Source organism: Cetorhinus maximus, chromosome 7 (genome assembly GCF_964194155.1).
Source record: "Cetorhinus maximus chromosome 7, sCetMax3.hap1.1, whole genome shotgun sequence".
In the NCBI taxonomy this organism is placed as follows: domain Eukaryota; kingdom Metazoa; phylum Chordata; class Chondrichthyes; order Lamniformes; family Cetorhinidae; genus Cetorhinus; species Cetorhinus maximus.
In genome coordinates, this window is record NC_135885.1 from 17889666 (window position 1) to 17913145 (window position 23480).

General features: G+C 41.1%; 2 protein-coding genes across 2 annotated transcripts in view; one reads left to right on the forward strand and one right to left on the reverse strand.

The window, feature by feature from the left end:
* The window catches only part of LOC144682622 (PI-PLC X domain-containing protein 1-like), a 705325-nt gene that overhangs the window by 551790 nt on the left and 130055 nt on the right, over positions 1-23480 (reverse strand). The gene's annotated exons all lie outside the window — the stretch shown is intronic.
* cyfip1 (cytoplasmic FMR1 interacting protein 1) overlaps positions 1-23480 on the forward strand; it is a 218662-nt gene that overhangs the window by 34144 nt on the left and 161038 nt on the right. Inside the window, exons 2-5 of the mRNA XM_078545117.1 lie at positions 13887-14010; positions 18009-18098; positions 19472-19549; positions 20218-20319. Of these exons, the coding sequence (XP_078401243.1) occupies positions 13894-14010; positions 18009-18098; positions 19472-19549; positions 20218-20319 (387 nt within the window). The 5' untranslated portion in view covers positions 13887-13893. The remainder of the gene's footprint in view (positions 1-13886; positions 14011-18008; positions 18099-19471; positions 19550-20217; positions 20320-23480) is intronic.

Here is a 23480-nt window from a genome sequence, read left to right on the forward strand (position 1 = left end):
TCCTACTTGAGCATAGACTAGATGCTAGATCCTCTTGATAGACTAGACCCTCTAGGTGTTGCTGACTGCCTGACCGACCCAGGGTCCTCCTCTTGCACTCTCCTCTAGGTGCTGCTGGCATATTTTAGACTGATTGTGTTACACAGGAATGAGCAGTGGACTGCAGCTTGAAATTGGGGTTTTGGTAGCATTGACAGCACCTGTAATGCTGCTGTAATGTTCTAATCAACCAAATTAATCAAGAATTTCAACTAGCCTTTTTTTTTGCTTTGTACGCTTGTCCACAAGCTACATTGTTAAACTTCGATGATTACCCATTTACAGCTGAAATCCAAGTTAGAACCGGGTACCTGATATTTTTAAATTCTTAAGTGTGAATTGCTGGCAAGGCCAATATACGTTGTCCATCTGTAATTGCCCTAGAACTGCTGCAGTCCATCTGGTGCAGGTACACCTACAGTGCTGAAAGGAAGGGAGTTCTTGGTTTTGATCCAGCAACCGTGAAGGAACGGTGATGTAGTTCCAAGTCATGATGGCGTGTGGCTTGGAGAGGAACTTGCAGGTGGTGTTTCCATACTTTTCTTGCCTTTGGCCGCCTAGGTGAAAAAAGTCACAGATTTGGAAGGTGTTGTTGAAGGAGCATTGATGAGTTGCAGCAGTGCATCTTTTAGGTGGTACACATTGCCACTGTGCATCGGTGGTGGAGTGAGTGAGCATTTAAGGTGGAGGAAGGGATGCCGATTGAGTGGATTGTCTTTTGCCTAATGGTATCGAGTTTCTTGAGTGTTGTTAGAACTGCACTCATCCAGGCAAATGGAGAATATTTCATCACACTCCTTTCTTGTGCCTTGTAGATGGTGGACAGGCATTGTGGAGTCAGCAAGTGAGTTACCCGCTGCAGAATTTCCAGCCTCTGACATGCTCCGGTAGCCACACGCACTGGGCCAGTTCAGTTTCTGGTCAGTGGTAACCCCCAGGATGTTGATGGGTGCTGTTGCTACATGCAGTCACATATTTTCCTCCAATTCTGGCAGGTGACGGTCACATGGACAAATAGAAGGGACTATTTTCCCTAATCAAGACACAACTTGAGAAAATATTACTGGTAGCAACGGAAATGTCCCTAGTAGATAAATAGATATGAAATTTTGTAAACTTTTCACAGTTAATGCAAAATCTTAATCCACTATTAACTTTTTTAATTCTGGAAAGAAATGCAAGTTAGCTTCATGATTCATGAACATGCCAAGTTAAAAATGTGCCCTGATAATGATGGGACCTTCTGGTGCACATCTGCTATAAGTCTGACCATAGTGCAGTAGAAAATGGGACCCTGTGTACTGACATCTTGTTATCCTTCAATCAATATCATATGAGAGACTAAGACCTCACCCTACCTTTTTTTAATATATATAGAGAAATGCTCATTGTAATCTATAAAAATTTCAAACTGGACAAAGACCTAAAATGGCTGAATCAATGTCTGTCTCTGACCCTGATCAATAAAAGCTATCTGGCAGTCTTGGGGAAACTTGGATATATTTATCCCTGAAGGGCCACTAACCATCCCCTGTGGACAGTACAGATTAAATTCAGAGAGCTATACAAAGGCCATCTGCATTTCATAACTCAGGCTGGCCAAGAGGAATCTGCTTGCCTGCTAAAACAAAGGGCCCTGCAAACTTCCTTTCAATTCTTAATGGTCGAAATTTAACAATTTCGTAGACCTAGGTGGGGGAATACATGTCCTTTGTCAAAGACAGTGTGGAGAGGTGGGAATCATGTGACATGGGCCTCTGGCTTATGGAAGGGTACTATTGGCTTGCTGAATTGCAAAGTCGGTCTGTTTTTAACTGTTTGACTAGCAGCCTCACAGGCCTGGGGCTCTGGCCCAGGTTGGGCATTTGGCCCCATCTGCACTGCTTCTGCTAGAAATTTTGTACCATCGCCTACAAGACTGATTAATCTCTATGCCTATCTTATTGTGTGAAGTCAACCCCACTGGAAAATTGAATTATCGTAACATTGGTTTTCAGCTCACTGACCTCTGTGAGGGAATACGTTATTGGACTTTGATTCTGGACTCTAGAACCCACATGAAACACTATTTTTTTCTGTGGCCCCTGCACTGTAAATTTATCTTTTCTCTATCCCTTGTTTACTGTATAAACACAAAGGAGACAATGTTGTGACCCTCCTCCCATGTTTTGTGTGCGCAAATAAACTAATCCTTTAAGGTCATCCTATCCTGAGTTTGTGGCGTTATTAATAGAAAATTAGATCACATCAAAACCGAGGGGATTGGGAAACACGCCACAGCTTATAAAGGAGGAAGCAAATAAAAACACCTTCTTGTTTACGGTTGGGTGGTGAGAGGAGAATTAGTGCTGTTTAAATTACACCCTGGTCCGTCTGTCTGTAACGATCACAAAATCAGATAATCTGGTGCTTGTTACATTAATGCTGCTTGTGGGAGTTTGCTATGTGTAAAACTGGCCGCCACGTTTCCTGGATTATAGCAATGCCAGCACTTCAAAAGTACTTCATTGGCCGTAAAGTGCATTGAGACGCCTGGTAGTTGTGAAAGGCACTGTATAAATGCAAGTTTTTCTTTCTTTGAAACTTGGTTTGGAGTTTCTGGGATCTATGCCAGGAGGAGAAAACAATACCAAGTGATAGGGGAATCAGGAGCAAAAAAATTACCTCCTTATCTAGATTCCAGTTTATTTCATTGGTCTGGATTTTCCCACTTCCTCAAATGGGGCCCACTTGTTCTGCATGCTGGTATGCATCCATCTTGCGTGGAATATCAATTTTTTTTATTCCTACCCCTCGAAGCAGCCTTTGAAGTTTCTAAGAATGTGTTGACTGCTGGGCACCCAAAAGGTGCCAATAGTGGTGCAAGTGCCCAACAGACCGACAGTCATTGAGTTAGTGAGAAGGCAGCAAGCAATTTCTGGCAAGATCAATGCTGAAGGTGCAGTTGGGTACAATTTCCTGGGATTGTGACTCCATACAAATTGCCCTATTTCAGGATCCATGAAACTTTGGGTCCTGGTTGCTGCCCAGAGTGCTGCATGGATTGCTTTGTTTATACGAACATAAGAAATAGGAACAGGAGTAGACCATTCGGCCCCTTAAGCCTGCTCCGCCATTCAATAAGATCATGGCTGGTGGTCTTGTGTTTCGATTTCCACAACCCCGATAACCTTTAATTCCCTTGCCTAACAAGAATCTATCTACCTCTGCCTTAAAAATATTCAGTGACCCCCGCCTTCACCCCTTCTGAGGCAGAGAATTCCAAAGTCGCACAACGCTCAGAGAAAAAAATTCTCATCTCTGTCCTAAAAGGGTGACTCCTAATTTGAAAACAGTGCCCCCTAGTTCTGGACTTGCCCAAAAGGGGAAACATCCCTTCCACATCCACCTTGTCAAGGCAGTTCAGGATCTTGTATACCTCAATCAAATCACCCCTCACTCTTCTAAACTGCAGTGGAAACAAGCCCAGCCTGTCTAACCTTTCCATCTAAGACAACCCACTCATTCCAGGTATCAATCTAGTAAACCTCTTTTGAACCACCTCCAACACATTTATATCCTTCCTTAAATAAGGAGACCAAAACTGCACACAGTATTCGAGGTGCGGTCTTACCAACGCCCTGTATAACTGAAGCATAACATCTTACTTTTATGTTCAACTCCTCTTGTAATAAAGGATAGAATTCCATTAGCCTTCTTAATTACTTATTGTATCTGCATACTTTTTGTGTCTTGTGTACTAAAACACCTAGATCCCTTTGCACCTCAGAATAATGCAGTTGTTCTCCATTTACGTAATACGCTGCTTTTTTGTTCTTCCTGCCAAAGTGAACAACTTCACATTTTCCCACGTTAAACTCCATTTGCCAGATCTTTGCCCACTCACTCAATCTATCTATATCCATTTGTAACCTCCTCCTGCCCTCTTCACAACATACTTTCCTTCCTATCTTTGTGTCATCTGCAAATTTAGCTACCATGTCTTCACTCCCTCATCTAAGTCTTTGATGTAAATCGTAAAAAGTTGAGGTCCCAGTACAGACCCGTGTGGGACGTCACATCCTGCCAATCCGAAAAAGACCCATTTATGCATACTCTCTGCTTTCTGCCAACCAGCCAATCTTCTATCCATGCTAATATGTTATCCACTACACCATACGCTTTATTTTTTGTAATAGCCTTTGATGTGGCACCTTATCAAATGCCTTCTGAAAATCCAAATACAGTACATCTACAAGCTCCTCTTTATCCACTGCGCATGTTACTCCTTCAAAAAAACTCCAGTAGATTTGGTTAAACATGATTTTCCTTTCACAACACCATGCTGACTCTTTCCTATTGCCTTGAGCTCTTCTTAGTGTCCAGCTATAACCTCCTTAACGATTGATTCTTATGACTTCCCCACTACAGACGTCAAGCTAACTGGTCTATAGTATCCTGTTTTCTGCCTCCTTCCCTTGAATAGAGAGGTTATATTTGCTACTTTCCAACCTGATGGAACCTTTCCAGAATCTAGCGAATTTCGGAAAAGTAACACCAGTGCATCGACTATCTCATTATATTATTGCATACTGTTGTCAGTTGGAATACTGGCATATTCTCCATACAGAAACAATTTCATGGTGTCAGCAGACCCTTTCCTGTTCTTGATTCAATATTATAACTGGTATCTGAGTTCAATTTTGGTAAAACGTGTTACTGCTTAAATAGAATGTACCATTTTGATCTGCGACATAATTATCAGCAATATGGTTTAAGTCTTATGAATAATTATTAGAAAATTCAAAAAGAAAAATGATAATTGAACTGATCCTTGCTGGAAACTAACTGCATTAATTTTGTGCATCATTATTAATATACAAATCAGCCGGCAAATCCAGGCGGTTAAGAGATACACTAAGAGTTGCGAATCTTCAGAATTTGCTGGACAATTTATATTGCTTACATAGAAAATAGGAGCAGGAGTAAGTCATTCGGCCCTTCAAGTCTGCTCCGCCATTCAATATAATCATGATTGTTCCTCTATCTCAATGCCGTACTCCCATTCTCTCCTCATACTCCTTGACACCAGCCTGCTGCTTTGTTTGTTTTGCACAAACCCATCTCGCTCTTAGTGCCCTCCTTTTTTTTGGTAAGACATTGCCAAGGTCTTCCATAAGCATATAAATAATAAAAGATGGTAAAAGAAAGAGTAGGGTCAATTAGGGATAAAAAGGGGACTTGCACATGGAGGCAGAAGAAATAGCAGAGGTGTTAAACAAGCCCTTTGCATCCATCTTAACAAAGGAAGAAGATACAACCCAGGTCGAGGTGAGAGAGGAGGTAACTGGTACACTCAAAGAATTTGCAATTGAGAAAGAAAGATGTTAGGCTATCTTTCCTTAAAATTGATAAGGTACCAGGACTGAATGAGATGCATCCAAGGGTACTGAGGGAAGTGAGAGTGGAAATTGCAGAGGCACGAGTGATAATCTTCTAGTCTTCCTTGGATACAGGGGTGGTGCCAGAGGACTGGAAAATTGCAAATGTTACACCCTTGTTCAAAAAGGGGTGCAAGGATAAAGCCGGCAACTACAGACCAGTCAATCTCACAGACTGATAGATGTTTACAGCACAGAAGGAGGCCGTTCGACCTATCGTGTCTGCCAATCTGACTTCAGTGGCAGGGACACTTCTGGAAACTACTTCAGGACAAAATCAATCGCCATTTCAACAAGTGCAGGAGAATTAAGGAAAGCTAGCATGGACTAATTAAGGGAAAATCATGTTTAACTAACTTACTGGAGTTTTTTTAAGAAAGCAGAGAAGGTTGATAAGGGAAAGACTGTTGATGTGGTGTATATGGATTTTCAAAAGGCATTTGATACAATGCCACATAAACTTGTGAACAAAATTCTAGCTCATGGAATAAAAGGGAAAATAGGCACTTGGATAAGAAACTGGCTTGAGTGACAGGCTACAATAGTGATAAATGGTCGTTATCCAGATTGGAAAAGGTTTGTAGTGGAGTTCCCCAGGGGTCAGTGTTGGGACTCTTGTTCTTCCTGATGTACATTAATGACCTTGACTATGGTGTTCACAGCATGATTTCAAAATTTACAGGTGATACAAAGATTAGAAACATTGTCAACTGTGATGAGGATAGTCTTGAACTTCAAAAGGACATGGACATGTTAATGGATTGGGCAGACAAGTGGCAGATCAAGTTCAATGCAGAGAAGTGTGAGGTGATTCATTTTGGCAGGAAGAATATGCAGGGACAGCATAAATTAAAGGGAGAAATAAAAGATGTGCAGGAACAGAGGAACCTCGGCTTATATGTACATAAGTCACTGAAGATGGCAAGGCATGTTGAAAGAGCAGTTAATAAAGCGTAATAGTTTCTGTCTTAGGCTTTATTAATAGGGGCATTGAATACAAGAGTAAGGAGGTAATTTTGAACTTCAATAAGACGCTAGTTAGGAATCATCTGGAGTACTGCTTCCAGTTCTGGGCGCCATACTTGAGGAAGGATGTGAAAGCATTGGAGAGAGTGCAGAGGAGATTAACAAGAATGATTCCAGAGATAAAGAACTGTAGCTGTGAGGATAGATTGGAAAGGTTGGAACGGTTTTTGTTGGAGAAAAGAAGGCTGAGAGGAGACTTGTTAGAGGTATTCAAGATCCTGAGGGGTATGGATAGGGTCAATAGCGAGAAACTGTTCCCATTAGAGAGCATCAAGAACTACAGGGCACAGATTCAAAATAATTGGCAAAAAGAGTAAAAGAGATGTGAGGAAAAGTTTTTTTCACCCAGAGGGCTTTGGAGTCTGGAAAAAGCATCCTGAGAGGGTGGTGGAGGCAGGCTCAATCAAGGTATTCTAAAGGGAATTGTATTGCTATCTGAAAAGAGAGAATGTGCAGGGTTACGGGGATAAGGTAGGGGAGTGGGACAAGGTAGAATGGTCTTTGAGAGCCAGTGCAGACTCGATGGCCTGAATGGCCTCCTCCTGCATGGTAAAGATTCTGTGATTCTGTATTGCATGTGAATTGTTAATTAAATGTGTCATAGAAAATTAAGTAATTAACTGTAAGTATCTTTTTAATAATGTGACTATTGTTAATGGAATGTCAGTAAACCTTTGGACCAGAAATGGTACAATTTTAAATGGTACATTCACTCCTGTATGTAGGAGATTCTTAACAAAATTCACACTATAAATTTTTACATTATTTCCTTAATTTACTTGTTTTTTCTTTCACTCCAATCTTTCTCTCCCTCTCCTTATTTCTGCACCTCCATTTTACACTTAATTCACCCTATTTCTTCTCTGTTTTCATGTTCTCTACTCAGTTTTTAAATCTCATTGGTTAAGGAGATAGGCTGTTGCTTTCCCCAGTGTTCGAAATTCCTACACGCCCTGTTTGTTCTCGCTGCGCTCTTATAAGCTTGTACTCCTGACAAGTTATGGCAGAAAAATATTTTGAGTGGACGGATGCAGATAAACGCCGTAACCAGTGGCATGTGCTGCAGATGCCTCACTCCAAGATCCTGCCCATTATGATTTAACTAACCAATGGAAACAGCTTAAGCTGATACTACATTAGCAGCATGGGAATAGGGCAAAACAAAAACAGAAATACCTGGAAAAACTCAGCAGGTCTGGCAGCATCGGTGGAGAAGAGCAAAGTTGACGTTTCGAGTCCTCATGACCCTTCAACAGAACTAAGTAGAAATAGGAAAGGGGTGAAATATAAGCTGGTTTTGGTGGGGGGGAGGGGGGGGGATGGTTGTTTGGAAACGCAAGCAGTGATATGAGGAGATAATCAAATGATGTCACAGACAAAAGAACAAAGAGGTGTTGAAGGTGGTGATATTATCTAAAAGAATGTGCTAATTAAGAGTGGAGAGCAGGACAAGCAAGGTAGCTCTAGTGGGGGTGGGGTGCCTAGTCGGAAGATGAGGTCCACCCTGCTCTCTTGCCCACATGTCTGTCCTTGGCTTGCTGCATTGTTCCAGTGAAGCTCAACGCAAACTGGAGGAACAGCACCTCATCTTCTGACTAGGCACTTTACAGCCTTCCGGACTGAATATTGAGTTCAACAATTTTAGATCTTGAACTCCCTCCTCCATCCCCACCCCTTTTCTGTTTCTTCCCCCTCCCTTTTGTTTTTTCGAATAATTTATATAGATTTTTCTTTTCCCACCTATTTCCATTATTTTTAAATGTATTCCACCCATTGTTTATTTCACCCCACCCTCACTAGAGCTACCTTGCTTGTCCTGCTCTCCACTCTTAATTAGCACATTCTTTTAGATAATATCACCACCTTCAACACCTCATTGTTCCTTTGTCTGTGACATCGTTTGGTTATCTCCTCCTATCACTGCTTGCTTGTCCCAACAACTGCCCCCCGCCCCGCCCCCAAACCAGCTTATATTTCACCCCTTTTCTATTTCTAGTTAGTTCTGTTGAAGGGTCATGAGGACTTGAAACGTCAACTTTGCTCTTCTCCGCCGATGCTGCCAGACCTGCTGAGTTTTTCCAGGTATTTCTGTTTTTGTTTTGGATTTCCAGCATCCGCAGTTTTTTGTTTTTATCTCTGGGAATAGGGCAAACTTGCATTTATACCAACTGACAAGGTGGCATGTTTTGAAGCAATTAAATGGTGCAGTCTTTACACATGCAGTACTCAATGATGCAATTGAAATGACTTAGCCTGAGGGAGTCAAATAGTTGTCTCATTCAGGAATTTAAAGCATTGTAAGCCTGTCATTCCCGAAGGTAAACTGATTGTTCCTTGATGACCAGATTCATTGGAAATGTCAGTTCCACCCTCTAAACTGTCGGATTCCCTTTACTGGCAAGAGTAACGTACTGTAGCCTTGGGAAACTCAGGAATGAAAACAGGAGCAGACTTAACAAAGTAATTGTATGACTATTCTTTTTGAGGATCAGTTGACCTTTCAACATTTCATGATTTAACAGGTGAAATGTTCCTCGCCGCTGTTCATTTCCTTCCTAGTTTATCGTTATTTCCAGTAAGTCAAAATCTCTGGAGGGGAAAATCATTGGGACTTTGGCTCTTTGCCTTTGAATGTCAAGAGGCAGTGGTTGCATTCTTTCTTGTTGGATAGTCATTGCCCTGCACTTGTGATGCGCAAATGTTACTTGCCACTTGTCAGCCCAAGCCTGGATATTGTCCAGGCCTTGCTGCGTTTGAACATGGACTGCTGCAGTCTCTGAGGCATCATGAATGATGCTGAACATTGTGCAATCATCAGTGAACATACCCACTTCTGACCTTATGATAGAGGGTAGGTCATTGATGAAGTAGCTGAAGATGGTTGGGCATAGGACACTACCCTGAGGAACTCTTGCAGTGATGCCCTGGAACTGAGATGATTGGCTTCCAACAACTATAACCATCTTCCTTTGTGCTAGGTATTACTCCAACCAGTTGAGTTTTCCCCCTGGTTCCCATTGACTCCAATTTTGCTAGGGCTCCTTGATGTCACACTCAGTCAAACGCTGCCTCGATGTCAAGGGCTTTCACTTTCACCTCACCTCTGGAGTTGAGCTCTTTTGTCCATGTTTGAGCCAAGGCTGTAATGAGGTCAGGAGCTGAGTGGCCCTGGCAGAACCCAAACTGAGCGTCAATGAGCAGGTTACGGCTAAGCAAGTGCTGCTTGATAGCACTGTTGATGATCCCTTCCATCACTTTACTGATGATTGAGAGTAGACTGATGGGGCAGTAATTGGCCAGGTTGCATTTATCCTGCTTTTTGTGTACAGGACGTATCTGGGCAAGTTTCCACATAGCCGGGTAGATGCCAGTGTTGTAGCTTGGCTAGGGGCGTGGCAAGCTCTGGAGCACAAGCCTTCAGTACTATTGTCTGACTGTTATACTGGCAGGACCCATAGCCTTTGCAGTATCCAGTGCCTTCAGCTGTTTCTTGACATCACGTGGAGTGAATTGAATTGGCTGAAGATTAGCATCTGTGATGTTAGGAACCTCTGGAGGAGACACTGATGGATCGTTCACTTGGCACTTCTGGCTGAAGATTGTTGCAAATGCTTCAGCCTTACTTTTTGCACTCGTGCTGGGCTGCACCATCTTTGAGGCTGGGGATATGTGTGAAGCCACCTCCTCCAGTGAGTTGTTTAATTGTCCACCATCATTCACAACTGAATGTGGTAGGACTGCAGAGCTTAGATCTGATCCATTGGTTGTGGAATTGCTTAGCTCTGTCTATCACTTGCTGCTTATGCTGTTTGCTTCAATGGGTTGACACCTCATTTTTAGGTATGCCTTGTGCTGCTTCTGGCATGCACTCCTGTACTCTTCATTGAACCAGGGTTGACCCCTTGGCTTGGTGGTAATGCTGGAGTGAAACTTGGCTTAAAGGCCATACCCTTTTTTTAATTCTGAAAGCGAGAAGAAAACATGCTGATCCCAGCAGCAAGAAGTCCATGACAATTTTTAAAGTCCCAAAAGTAAAAGAAGTTTTATTAACAAGAAGAAAAGAAAGCTTAAGCACACAAGATTACAGTTACAAAGTTTAAAGTTAATCTTACAAAACATTCCCAAAAAAACTCTATACTTGGTCAGACCTGCAAGTAAACACATTCCAGGCAATACTCCCTTATAGATGTTCAACTATAAAATCCAGTAACCCAAGCCAAACTGCTGTAGCTTTAATAAAGGCATACCACATGATTTCTTAAACTCCATTTCACTCTGCTGTGGAAATCTAAGACTTCAGAACAAGACTGCATTTTGCAGTATAAGACTTTCCTAGCCTGACTGGATGGCTGATGGCTCATTCAAACTGTATCTTCTGTATCTTAAAACTGTTTCCAGGAGATCTTCCTCACACAGCCAAGCCCCCAAGCTCTCAACAGCAGATCTAAAATATCTTTCTCCCCCTTTCATCTCAGGTTCCTCGCCCCTCTTTGAAGCTCAAATCCTTCTAAATATAAAGTCATATTTTGTCTCTGCTTTCGGGTCAATAAAATGTAATATACCTGATCCAACCTATTTACTTGTACCTCAAACCTAATGCCTCTATCCTTTCATGTCTTACCTCCCAGACAACCTGTCTCTAGTAACCTTTCCCCAGCTTAATTAAATTGTTTGCGTGTACGCGCGCACATACACACACATCCTTCTTCCCGGAATAACAATATTCCCCAGAATATTTTTAAAAATCCATTCTCACGCTGGTATTGGAAATATCTAGTTCATGGTTTATGTTAATATTTTAATGGTAATTTTTAGCTCTGGGAAGATTAAAGGTAACTCTACAAACTGGGATATATGCAACTGAAGCAGCTTGGAGTCTATTGCAAATAAAAAGTTGGGGCCATGTTGACTTAAGGGGTTAACAACTAGAAAAGTAAGATCCTAAAACAGCAGGTGGATTTACATAGTTGGAGAATTGGAGATGTGGTTTACACTGCTTGCAAAGAAGTGTAGTCCAGAGAGATGTTTTGTTTTGGGAGTTAGAGCTAAATTTGTTGACCTTGCATTGTGCACCCTAAAGGCTACGTTGTCAGGGAGAGAGGTAGAGCTTAAGAAGGTTCTCTGGTTTAAATTTATCTGATGTTCTGCAGCAAGGGGAAGAGGCCATACTGAAAACATGCTGCTGTTAGCAGGCTCCAGGCAGTTGGGGCTCAGCAAAGTCCTGGGAAACGTTTGTAGCTTGGTGCAGTCAGGAGGCTGGCGCCCAGAGAAACCCAGGGGCAGTGCCAGCTTAGTGAAGCTAGTGGTCTGTGAAAGAGTTGGAAGTGTGCCAGTAATTAGAAGCTTGAGTGCAGCTTTGTGAATCCTGTGAAATGCAGTCTCAGGAGGAGATTGAACCATTGGGAGGTGAACTGTCATTGAGGCAGATTGAATCAGGGTGGCTTTTGAGGGAAATCAGAGGCTAGATCTTCAAATGTGAAGAATTGAAATTCCTCATGAAATTTTGTGGCAATGGTTACTGATGCCTGGGTCGGTTGCTGAGAAATCCCTGGTATCTGCCTTGGTCGCATTTGCATTTAATGTGCACTGAGAAGTGTTTGATCACAGTTTGCCTGTTAATCCACATTTACCTCACGTTAATTTTGAATATTAGAGTATAAGATCGATATCACAGAAGATTGTTTTACTTTTCTGACTTTTCATAGTAAAGTTTATTTTGTTTGTTTAAAGCGTGGAATCTTGTGGTTTTATTCTCCTAATGGGTAACTGGGATTTTAAACTGCCTACTTTAAACAAAAAGTTCCTGGTCCCAACTGGATTGTAACACTGGGTTACTTTTTAGTAAAACGTGTGTGTAAAACATGTGTGTTTATGCTTGTGTAACACAGCTAAAGCCAAGTTTAATTGAAATGGTGTGTTTTGTATTCTATTTGCCAAAAAATTGCTGGGCAATATGTCATTGAAGATTCAGGAGCTGTAGCGCTTGGAAGATAGTTAAATATTATCATGTATGGTTACAAATATTGAACTTGTGTGAAGACATCATCTTTACCTATATGTAACTGAGCCAGCAGCACTTAGTGGCCCCCTTACCTCTCTGCAGGTAAATCATGTTTTGTGAAAGGATGTGGCATCATATAAACATACGAATTAAGAGCAAGTCCCTCGAGTCTAATCCGCCATTCAATAAGATCATGGCTGACCTGATTGTAACCTCAACTCCACTTTCCTGCCGACCCCCATAGAATGGTTAGAGCGAAGGAGGAGGCCATTTGGCCAATTGTGTCTGTGCCTCCCCCTGCAAGAGCTACTCAGCTAGTCCCACTCTGCAGCCCTGCAAATTTCTTCTCTTCAGACAATTACCCAATTCCTTTTTCAAAACCACGGTTGAATCTGCCTCCACCACATGCTAAGGCATTGCGTTGTAGACGAAAGACAGTACATATCTGTTGGTTTATTTATGGCAGCTGTTAGATTTATTGATTCTGCTGTCATTCATAAACACTTCAAGTTTTGCTCTTGTGATTTGCAAGGTAGCATCAGAACCACTCAGTTGAATTACTTACTGTCTTGTAATACCCTGCCAGACATCCATTATCCTATTTGAACTGTCCAACAGAGTCCTTCATTTGCATTAAATATGTCGGTTTCTTTATCAAACCCTCAAGACTCCCTGTTCATCAGCCTTCTTCTAATATAGGTCTGACTCATGTTGCCTAAAAATAAAGGTATGACAACACGAATGAAATTTAAATATAATGGAATTGATTAGCTTTTAGTTTGCACATTATAAAATAGATGGCAAAAACATTTTCTGCTATTATAATATTTTTGTATAGAATGACAAGTATAAAGATGTGTATATATAGATGTCTTCCTTGTAGTTATATTTTGGTAAATAACTTCCTGCAGGAAATGGTGCTGCAGAACTGTGATCATTTTGACTTGCAATTTGCCTCCTTATCTTCCAGCAAGGCTCATAGTGAATTGAATCCATTTAATAGGTACAGCGAGTGAATTCATTCTTTTTTTCTTTTTCTCTTTTTCTTCTTTTTTTCTTTCTTGTAATGCCCATAGGCTAAAAAAGGATAAATTAAGTATCGGTAATGGGATGGAATCTACGTGTACATTCATACGGTCGAACAATTACATATCTTAATTCTGGCTTGAATTTAAAATTGATTCTTATTTTATTACTCTCGAATGAGAAAGTGTTGCAGCTCTAAGTCTTTATTTTCCCTCCATTAGGATTGTATTTAAAAAGCTAATGGTTACTATCAATCCCTTTTTATGACCATGTTTATCAATGGCAAATGCATATTCACTAAGTTGACATTGTAAGGTAAGTGCTATAAATTAGATGGCTATACAGTTTAATTTTCCATTTAATTTTCCATTCAGAAGGACCATGACTGCACAAGTGACCTTGGAAGATGCCCTGTCCAATGTTGACCTTTTGGAAGACCTACCATTGCCTGACCAACAGCCTTGTATCGAACCACCTCCTTCATCACTATTGTACCAAGTAAGAAGATTTTGAAAAAAAAATGAATTCTTGGTTAACTCACGATCATGTTTAATCCAGACTGTCTGCTGAATTAACTGATCTCTGTTACATGGCAGAACAATAGTTCAGAATGATATAGTTGCCATATGTTTGGGAGGGGAAGAAAATCAACAGGGATTCTTGCTGTCGTTTAGAGTCATAGCGGTCTACAGCACAGAAAAAGACCCTTTGGCCCATCGAGTCTGCACCGGTCAAACAAGTATCTAACTATTCTAATTCCATTTTCCAGCGCTAGGCCCATAGCCTTGAATGCCATGGCGTCGCAAGTGCACATCCAGATACTACATAATTGTTGTGAGGGTTTCGGCCTCTACCACCCTTTTGGGCATTGAGTTCCAATTTCCCACCACCCTCTGGGTGAAAAACTGCTTCCTCACATCCCCTCTAAACCTCCTGCCCATTACCTTAAATCTATGCCCCCTGGTTATTGATCCCTCCACCAAGAGGAAAAGTTCCTTCCTGTCTATCCTATCTATGCCCCTCATAATTTTATACACCACAATCATGTCCCCCCTCAATCTCCTCTGCTCCATGGAAAATAACCCAGTCTACCCAATCTTTCCTCATAACTAAAACTTTCCAGCCCAGGCAACATCCTGGTAAATCTCCTCTGCGCTCTCTCTAGTGCGATCACATCCTTCCTATAATGCGGATTCCAGAACTGCACGCAATACTCTAGTTGTGGCCTAATCAGCATTTTATACAGTTCCAGCATAACCTCCCTGCTCTTATATTCTATGCCTGGCTAATAAACGCGAGTATCCCATAATCCGCCTTAACTACCTTATCTACCTGTCCCGCTACCTTAAGGGACTGGTGGACATGCACACCAAGGTCCCTCTGATCCCTCGGTAATTCCCAGGGTCCTACCATTCATCGTGTATTCCCGTGCCTAGTTTGTCTTGCCCAAGTGCATCACCTCATACTTATCCGGATTAAATTCCATTTGCCACTGACCAGCCCATCTGACCAGTCCGTCCATATCCTCCTGTAATCTAAGGCTACCCTTCTGACTATTTACCACCCCACCAATTTTCATGTCATCCGCAAACTTACTGATCAACCCTCCTACATACAAGTCTAAATCGTTTATATATGTACCACAAACAGCAAGGGACCCAACACCGATTCCTTTGGAATCCCTCTGGACACAGGCATCCAGTCACATAAACGCCCCTCGACCATCATCCTCTGCTTCCTGCCACTCAGCCAATTCTGGACCCAATTTGCCAAATTGCCTTGGATCCCATGGGCTCTTACTTTCATTATCAGTCTCCCATGCAGGAGCTTATCAAAAGCCTTGCTGAAGTCCAAGTAGACTACATCAAATGCATTGCCCTCATCTACATACCTGGTCACCTCTTTGAAAAATTCAATCAAATTCGTCAGACATGACCTCCCCTTAACAAAACCTTGCTGACTGTCCTTGATTAATCCCTGCCTCTCAAGTATAGATTAATTCTGCCCCTCAGAATTGCTTCCAATAGTTTCCCCACCACTGAGGTTAGACTGACTGGCCTGCAGTTCCCTGGTTTATCCCTTCCTCCCTCCTTGAATAATGGTACCACATTGGCTGTCCCCAGAGGCTGGCACCTCTCCTGTGGCCAGAGAAGTATTGAAAATTATTGCCAGCGCCCCTGCAATCTCCTCCCTTGCCTCATTCAACAGTTTGGGATACATTTCATCCGGGCCTGGAGATTTATCTACTTTTAAGCCTGCCAGGCCACTTAGAACCTCCTCCCTTTATATGCTAATTTCTTTAATTATACCACAGCCCTTCTGCCTGATTTCCATACCCATGTCGCCTCTGTCACTTGTGAACACTGACACAAAGTAATCATTCAGAACCTACCTACGTCTTCCGGCTCCACACAAGTTACTACTTTGGTCCTTAATGGGCCCTAATCTTTTCCTAGTTATTCTCTTACTCTTAATGTACTTGTAAAATAACTTTGGATTTTCCTTTATCTTACCTGCCAATGTTTTTTCATGCCCCCTTTTTGCTCTCCTAAAGTTTCCCCCCTACACATTATATACTCCTCGAGGGCTTCCGCTGTTTTGAGCCCTCGGTATCTGCCATAAGCCTCCCTTTTTCCCCTTATCCAATCCTGTATACCCCTCGACTTTCAGGGTTCCCTGGATTTGTTGGTCCCACCTTTATCACTACTGGAATATGTTGGCCCTGTACTTTCCCTATTTCCTTCTTGAATGAGTCCCACTGCTCTAACGCAGATTTACCTATAAGTAGCTGCTCGCAGTCCAATCTGGCCAAATCATATCGGATCTCATTAAAACCGACCTTTGCCCAATTTAGAACTCTGGTTTCTGGCCCATCCTTGTCCTTTTCCATAGTAATCTTGAATCTAACGGAGTTATGATCACTATCTGCAAAATGTTCTCCCACTGATACCTCTACCACTTGCTCGACTTCATTCCCTAAAATTAAATCCAGGACCGTCCCCTCTCTTGTAGGACTTTATACGTACTGGCTTAAAAAGCTCTCCCGGATTTAAAGAATTCCGCTCCCTCTAAACCTATCTCATGATGACTAACCCAGTTAATTTTGGGGAAGTTGAAATCCCCCACTATCACTACCCTATTATTTTTACACTTCTCTGAAATTTGCCTACATATCTGCTGTTCTATTTCTCTCTGACTGGGGCCTATTGTGCACTCCCAGCAATGTGATTGCTCCTTTTTTGTTTTTAAATTCTACCCATATGGCTTTATTTGAGGAGCCTTCTAAGATGTCATCCCTCCTTACTGCTGTAATTGATTCCTTGATCAATATTGCGATACCCCCTCCTCTTTTACCCTCTACCCTGTCTCAACTGAAGAGCCTATATCCTGGAATATTGAGCTGCCAATTCTGCCCCCCTCTCAACAATGTTTCTGTGACAGTAATGGCATCATACTTCCATGTGTTAATTTGTGCCCTCAACTCATCTGCCTTATTCATCAGACTCCTTGTATTAAAGTGCATTCAATGACCCATGCCAGAAAATATGTGTGCGCGTGGCCTGGACATGCAACATTTTTCTCTGGTTGCAATATGGTAAACAAGCTCTTTTTGAATTCATTTATCAAGTCGCTTTGTTTAGCGACCAGAAGAATTCTTCTGCTATTATTGGGCTCATTTGTGACGCGTTTTACAGTTGAATAACCTGCTGACACAGCCTCTGTTCACACCTGAAGAATGGCCCTTGGATGTGGTACAACAGGGCTGGTGATATTCATCAAATTATCACAGTAAGAAATAGTGGTTTCGGAAGAGGTTGGGAAAAAGAAACCCATGGTCTTTCTCTAAGTAGAGTTTTAAAGAATATTATTTGTGAGGGATGACTTGAGATGTGGGTTTTTGTATACTTAATAGGGCACAAATACTCCTTTGTTGTTCTGTGCTAGCTCTCAAATTTAGCAAAGGTAGCCCATTTCTCTTGTTTTTGTTCTTTCATGGGATTTGGACATCACTGGCAAGGCCATTTGTTGCCCTTCCATAATTGCCCATCCCTTGAGAGCAGTTAGGAGTCAACCACATTGCTGTGGGTCTGGAATCACATATACACCAGACCAGGTATGGGCCGTAGATTTTCATCCCTAAAGGACATTAGTGAACCAGATGGTTTTTATGGTCACTGAAGCTAGCTTTCAATTCCAGATTTTCTAAATTAAATTTAAATTTCACCAGCTGACATAGTTGGATTAGAACCAATGTCCCCAGAGCATTAGCCTGGGCCTCTGGCTTTATAGTCCAGCGCCATGACCGCTGCGCCATGGTCTACCCTGGCCTACAGTGGGCAGATTTTATTTAGTGTCAAATGTGTGTAGTTAATATAAGCACCTTAGGGAGTGAAACAGTAATTTCTTCAGCAAGCTGACATGCAAGTTTGTTCCATGTTTAACTTAATGTAATGCCTGGATTGACAGAATACCCTGTTTTTTTCCTTCCCCTCTAGCCAAATTTCAACACCAACTTTGAAGATAGAAATGCATTTGTTACAGGAATTGCAAGATACATTGAACAAGCGACAGTTCATTCCAGCATGGTAAAGTAGATCTCAGTAAAAATTAATTTCTTCTTAAATTCATCTCTTTGGGCCTGAGACTTAATTTGTGGCAGCATCAGCTTGACATTGCATCTTGTTTCTCTTGAATTTCTTGTTTTGGGGAAAGTTCCCAAATTTCAGAAAGGGCAGTTCCTATTTTGAAGAAAATCTGACCTGAGATCAGATCGGGAGATATGATTTCTGTAGAACACAGAAACACCGCTCGGTCCAACCAGTCTGTTAGTCGTTAACCACCTCATGAGCAGTAGTCCTAATCCCATGTGCTCAGCTGATTCTTCTATCTCTTCATCCACACATTCTTTTGAACCACTCATATAACCTTCCCTTAAATATGATATGGCATTTTCTTCATTGACTAATTCAGGTCGCATATTCCATAGCCATACGACCCTACTGCAGATATCTTTTTTTCAAAATCTACTACATTTAGTCTTAAGCCTGTGCCTCCTTATCCTGGACTATTCAACCAATGGAAACAGTTTGTTTCCATCAATCCTTTCCATTCCTCAAATTTTTAAATCCTTAGTCAAATCTTTCTGCAATCTTCTCTGATTTACTCCTCAGGTTAAAATTTGAGATGTACTTTGGGCCTGCAAAACTGGCACTTGGCTCAGTGATTGATTTCTCATTTGACTTAGTTTAAAGTCTTAAGTTGACATTTCAGTCTAGTTCCGTATTACTGGAGAAGCTATCTTTTCAGATGAATGTGCCTGTTCAGCCCTTTGTGGTATTTGAAAAGCAGGAAGTTCCCCCATTGGCCTGGCTAACATTTATCCCACATCACTAAAAAAAATTTAACTGGCCATTCATATCATTTGCTACTTGTGTAACCTTTGTGTCAGAATTAATTCATAGGCTGTGAAATATTTTGGGATTTCCTAATAAAAATATTATTTAATGCAAATCTTTATGCTGTTTTAAGGTACAGCAAACAAACATTGGTTTTGCAGATTTCACTGGTGTAAAATCTTTCAAAATGACGCATTGTGTTGTGAACGTCATTTCTGAATCAGCATTTCTCAGCATTTCTTTTGACAAAAACAGAAAGTGCTGAAAAGCTCAGGTCTGGCAGCATCTGTGAAGAGAGAAACAGTTAATGTTGGATTCCAATATGACTGTTCGGAAGAAGTGTTGTTTTGGACTTGCAATGTTAACTCTGTTTCTCTCTGCACAGATGCTGCCAGACTTCCTGGGTTTCTCCAGCACTTTTTGTTCTAATCCACGGTATTTTGCCCTTTTAACATATTGGTTAACCAGCAGTATATTAAATAAGGACTTATTCTACTTTGCTCAGATTGTGGTTTATAGTGTCACTGTACAAAACTGACTTTCCATTTTTATTTTGCTTTCAGAATGAAATGCTAGAGGAGGGGCAGGAGTATGCTGTTATGCTTTATACTTGGAGAAGTTGTTCAAGAGCTATTCCTCAGGTACTGCAACACTGCTTTGTTGAAACTGCTGCTAAAATGTATTCTTTTTAAAAGACTTTTGAAATGTGGCCCATTCCCTCTGTGCTGTTTAAAAAATGAGTTGGGGCAGTAATTGACATTATGGACATCCAATTTGACAACATAACTGGGGGGGGGAAAGAAAGCTTTCTAAATTAGTCAATTCTCAATTAAACCTCAAGCAACTTCCTCTTATTGAGTTTGGGTTCTTTTTACAAGATTGTATCTGATAACATGAAGCAACTGCCCCATCAGAAGTGTTATTAAAGGCCATTTTGGCCAGAACAAAGCAATAAGTTTTAAATTCAGCAATGTTATCAAAAGGAAAATTTGGGTTTTTTATTATTGGAAGTTGTGTCCTTAGACTAGTGATTAATTTTTTCCATTTTATTTTTGCTTCATACAGCGATTTAATAATTTTCAAATATTGGACTCACATTGAAGATTTTAACCTGAGAAATAATTCACCCCTGTGCCTGCTTCAAGCGACTGTCAACAAAATCAAAGTTGCTATTCTGTTATCAAATTTTTTGTTTCATTTCCCTGTTCTGAAATGGCTTGGGCATTTCAGAATGGTCTGTAAGGACATTTACAGCACTCTGGAACATTGTTATATAATGAATCAGATTCACAATTTTGTTTTCCCACAGGTTAAATGCAACGAGCAGCCTAACAGAGTAGAAATTTATGAAAAGACAGTGGAAGTCCTTGAGCCAGAGGTCACAAAACTTATGAATTTCATGTATTTCCAGGTAAGCAATCAAAATATAATTATGCATAGGCAAACCTATTTAGCCCACTTTAGCTTATCTATCCATAATGACTGTAATGTTTGCCCTTTGTAGCGTTCAATTAATTAAATGATTTCAGGGGTTTTGCCTCCACCATTCTCTTTGGGAATCTATTGATTCATTGTTGTGTGAAGAAAGACTTCGAGATATCAGTACTAAATTTGCCTTTTACTGGTTTCAGCCAATGACACGTTGTCTTACTGTCACATAAGTTGAATGAAATTTTATGTATTTATATTTTCCATATTAATTTGTATCTCATTAAAATTACCGTGGTCATCTTCTTTCCAGACTTGGAAAAGCCTAAGTATCTCCAGTGTTTCTTCATAGCTCATGCCTCTAAGATTGGAGATCTTGTGGCTCTTTACTTTTCCTCCAGGGCTGAAATACTTCCAGAACTGGACACTAGTGTAGCCCAACCAGAAAACTGTATTGTTTGATTATGACCTCCTTGGATTGTATTCTATTGTTTTGGCTGTATAAATAACCATTCTATTGACTTTGTTGACTGTTTGCTCTATCTTGGTTGGATTAAGACTCTTAGGTCTTTTTCAACTTCCTCTTTAACTACCTGAAGAGCATTCATGGAGTGTATGCTGCCCATTTACCTTTCACTGTGCAGGGATTTACATTTGTCTCGATTAAACTTCATCTATTGTTTTTCCCACTTGCAAATTTTGTTCCCTCATTTAATACTTTCTAAACTGCTTCCTACAATTCACCCTTTTATCATTTGCAAAGTTGACCAGTTTTCATTGGGCGTCTGAATCCAAATTATTGACATAAATTAGAAATGGTTGTACTCCTAATACCGTAGTCCCTGAAGCTGCAAACTTAGCTCCAAGTCAAATAGGAGGCTGAGATTGGAAGCTGTCTGGTTCAGTCTGTCTCAAAGTTTTTCTAATATTTTATTATTTAGCCATCCCCTAACACCAGAGATCATCAACTGTGTGTTTCCCTGTACTTCATTGACCAGATTCCCTTTATGTCCTTTATTGCCAGTATGGATGCAGCAACAGCTCCTGCATTGCCACCCCTCAGAGTTTGTCATCATTTTTATTTAAATGCTGCCCCTCTGACATATCAATTGAACTGGTCAGCTTCCACGTTTCATTACTGATCTACTAGTTCCCTATTCTCATCTCTCTATTGTCAGACTGTCCACCTGACATTTGAATTACGGATGCCTGAATATTCTACATATAGGCTTTGGGAAGACTAAAGCCATTGTTCTTCCCCTCTCCTCAAAAAACATCAACCCTTGAGACCCACTCTATCTCCCTCCCTGGCTGCTTTTTAAAGCTGAACCAGATAGCATGCAGCATCTACAAAATGAACATGTGAATTGGGAGCAGAAGTAGGTCATTTGGCCCCTCGAACCTGCTCCGCTATTTGATAAGATCATTGTGTCCTCAATTCCACTATCCTACCAATGAAGCCGCCCCCCCAGCCCTTGATATCCTTTGACCTCTTTTTAGTCAGAATCTATCTACCTCTGCCTTAAAAATATTCAATGACCCTGTCTCCACCGCTGTCTTGAGAGAAGAAAATTTCTCCTCATCTCCGTCTTACTTTAAAAATAAGGGTTCCTGATTTATAGGGAGACGTCCTTTCAGCACCCACCCTGTCAAGCCCTCTCTGGATCATATATCTTTCAACAAGATTGCCTCTCATTCTTTTAAACGCCAATGGATACAAGCCCAACCTGTCCACCCTTTCCTCATAAGATAACCCCTGCCATATCAAGAATCAGTGGAGTGAACCTTCTCTGAATTGCTTCTAATATTCTGTGTTCTGTTTGATTCAGAGTGGAGCTTTGAACCCCATATCCTGTCAACCACCACTGTTTCACGTCTGTTCTAACATTATTCATTGCCAAGATCTTTATTGACTCTAGGCCTGACTCTGCCTTCTGAGATCCACCTTCCGTAAACTCTGAATTGTGCAATACTTGGCCGCTTGCATCTTGTTCCACATGAAGTATACATGAAATGACATAGAAATCACAACACAAAAATCAGGTTGCTCAGCTCAAGCAAGTTGTTTTGGCATGTATTCCCTATATAAGCATTAGTCCTAATCCTATATGCCGATTCTGATTCCATTTTGCTTTATCTTCCTTTCCCTTCAGCCACGTTTCCAACCGAGCTCCCCATCACCCAATCTGTTGCTCTCCTGTGTGTCCCTCCTCTTCCTCTTCCATGTTCCTTCCACAACTTTGTGCCTACTTATTGGAACTTCATCCTAAGTCCCACTGTTGGGTACGTCCACCTTTTAAACAGGTTGGTAAAGCTAGAGACGGCAATATGCTTGATAATTCACTTCATTTGTGATTGGCAAAACATTCTTTTAAAACATTCATACAGAGCAGTGCATGTCGGCCTTGCGCCGAATCACTCGTGCATGGATTTAGTGAGGAATCATAAAGATGACTTCTCCAAACCTGTTCTTACTATTGGACCTCAGGCTGCAGCAGTTTCTTTCTAAGTTAAAACACTTTATTGCTTTGTTATGCTGTTTTCTTTGTGATCGTCTTCCTGCTGGACGCAGCACACTGACATCTTATGACCATCTAGTCATTTGAATTGATTGCGCAACAGAGATGAGAGACCCTACGCCTATTTGTACCATACTGTTACTTTTCCTGAGCCACAGCTCTCTATAAACGATCTTTGATGCATCCTTTCATAGCAGCATTGATGTCTTTTACGTTGCAACAATCTCCTCCCCTTATGAAACTCCCAGCTGTGATGAAGAACTTGTGTTTTAAAAGATTATTCCTGAAAGTAATCTTAATTTTCTTATTCAATCTTAAGAGTTCTTTAAACTCAATATTTCCCCACCTAACTTGGTTACGCGCGCCTACCTTTATAGTCTAATGTGCGTGGTCCTGAAATTCATCTTTCATTGATGGGAAAAGATAGGCTTTCCGAGAACCTGATTTAAACTAATTCTATCTGCATTATGGTCTTGTGTTTTTTTAAAATAAAAATAATATAAAAACGTATCTGTATTTTTAAACCCTCTTCCTCCAATTTCACCTTTAAAGGTCTCAGAATGGTCAGTTGTGCTAACCCTCACGTGTGACTCTTAATGTAATTCATTAAGCATGCCAGTAATAT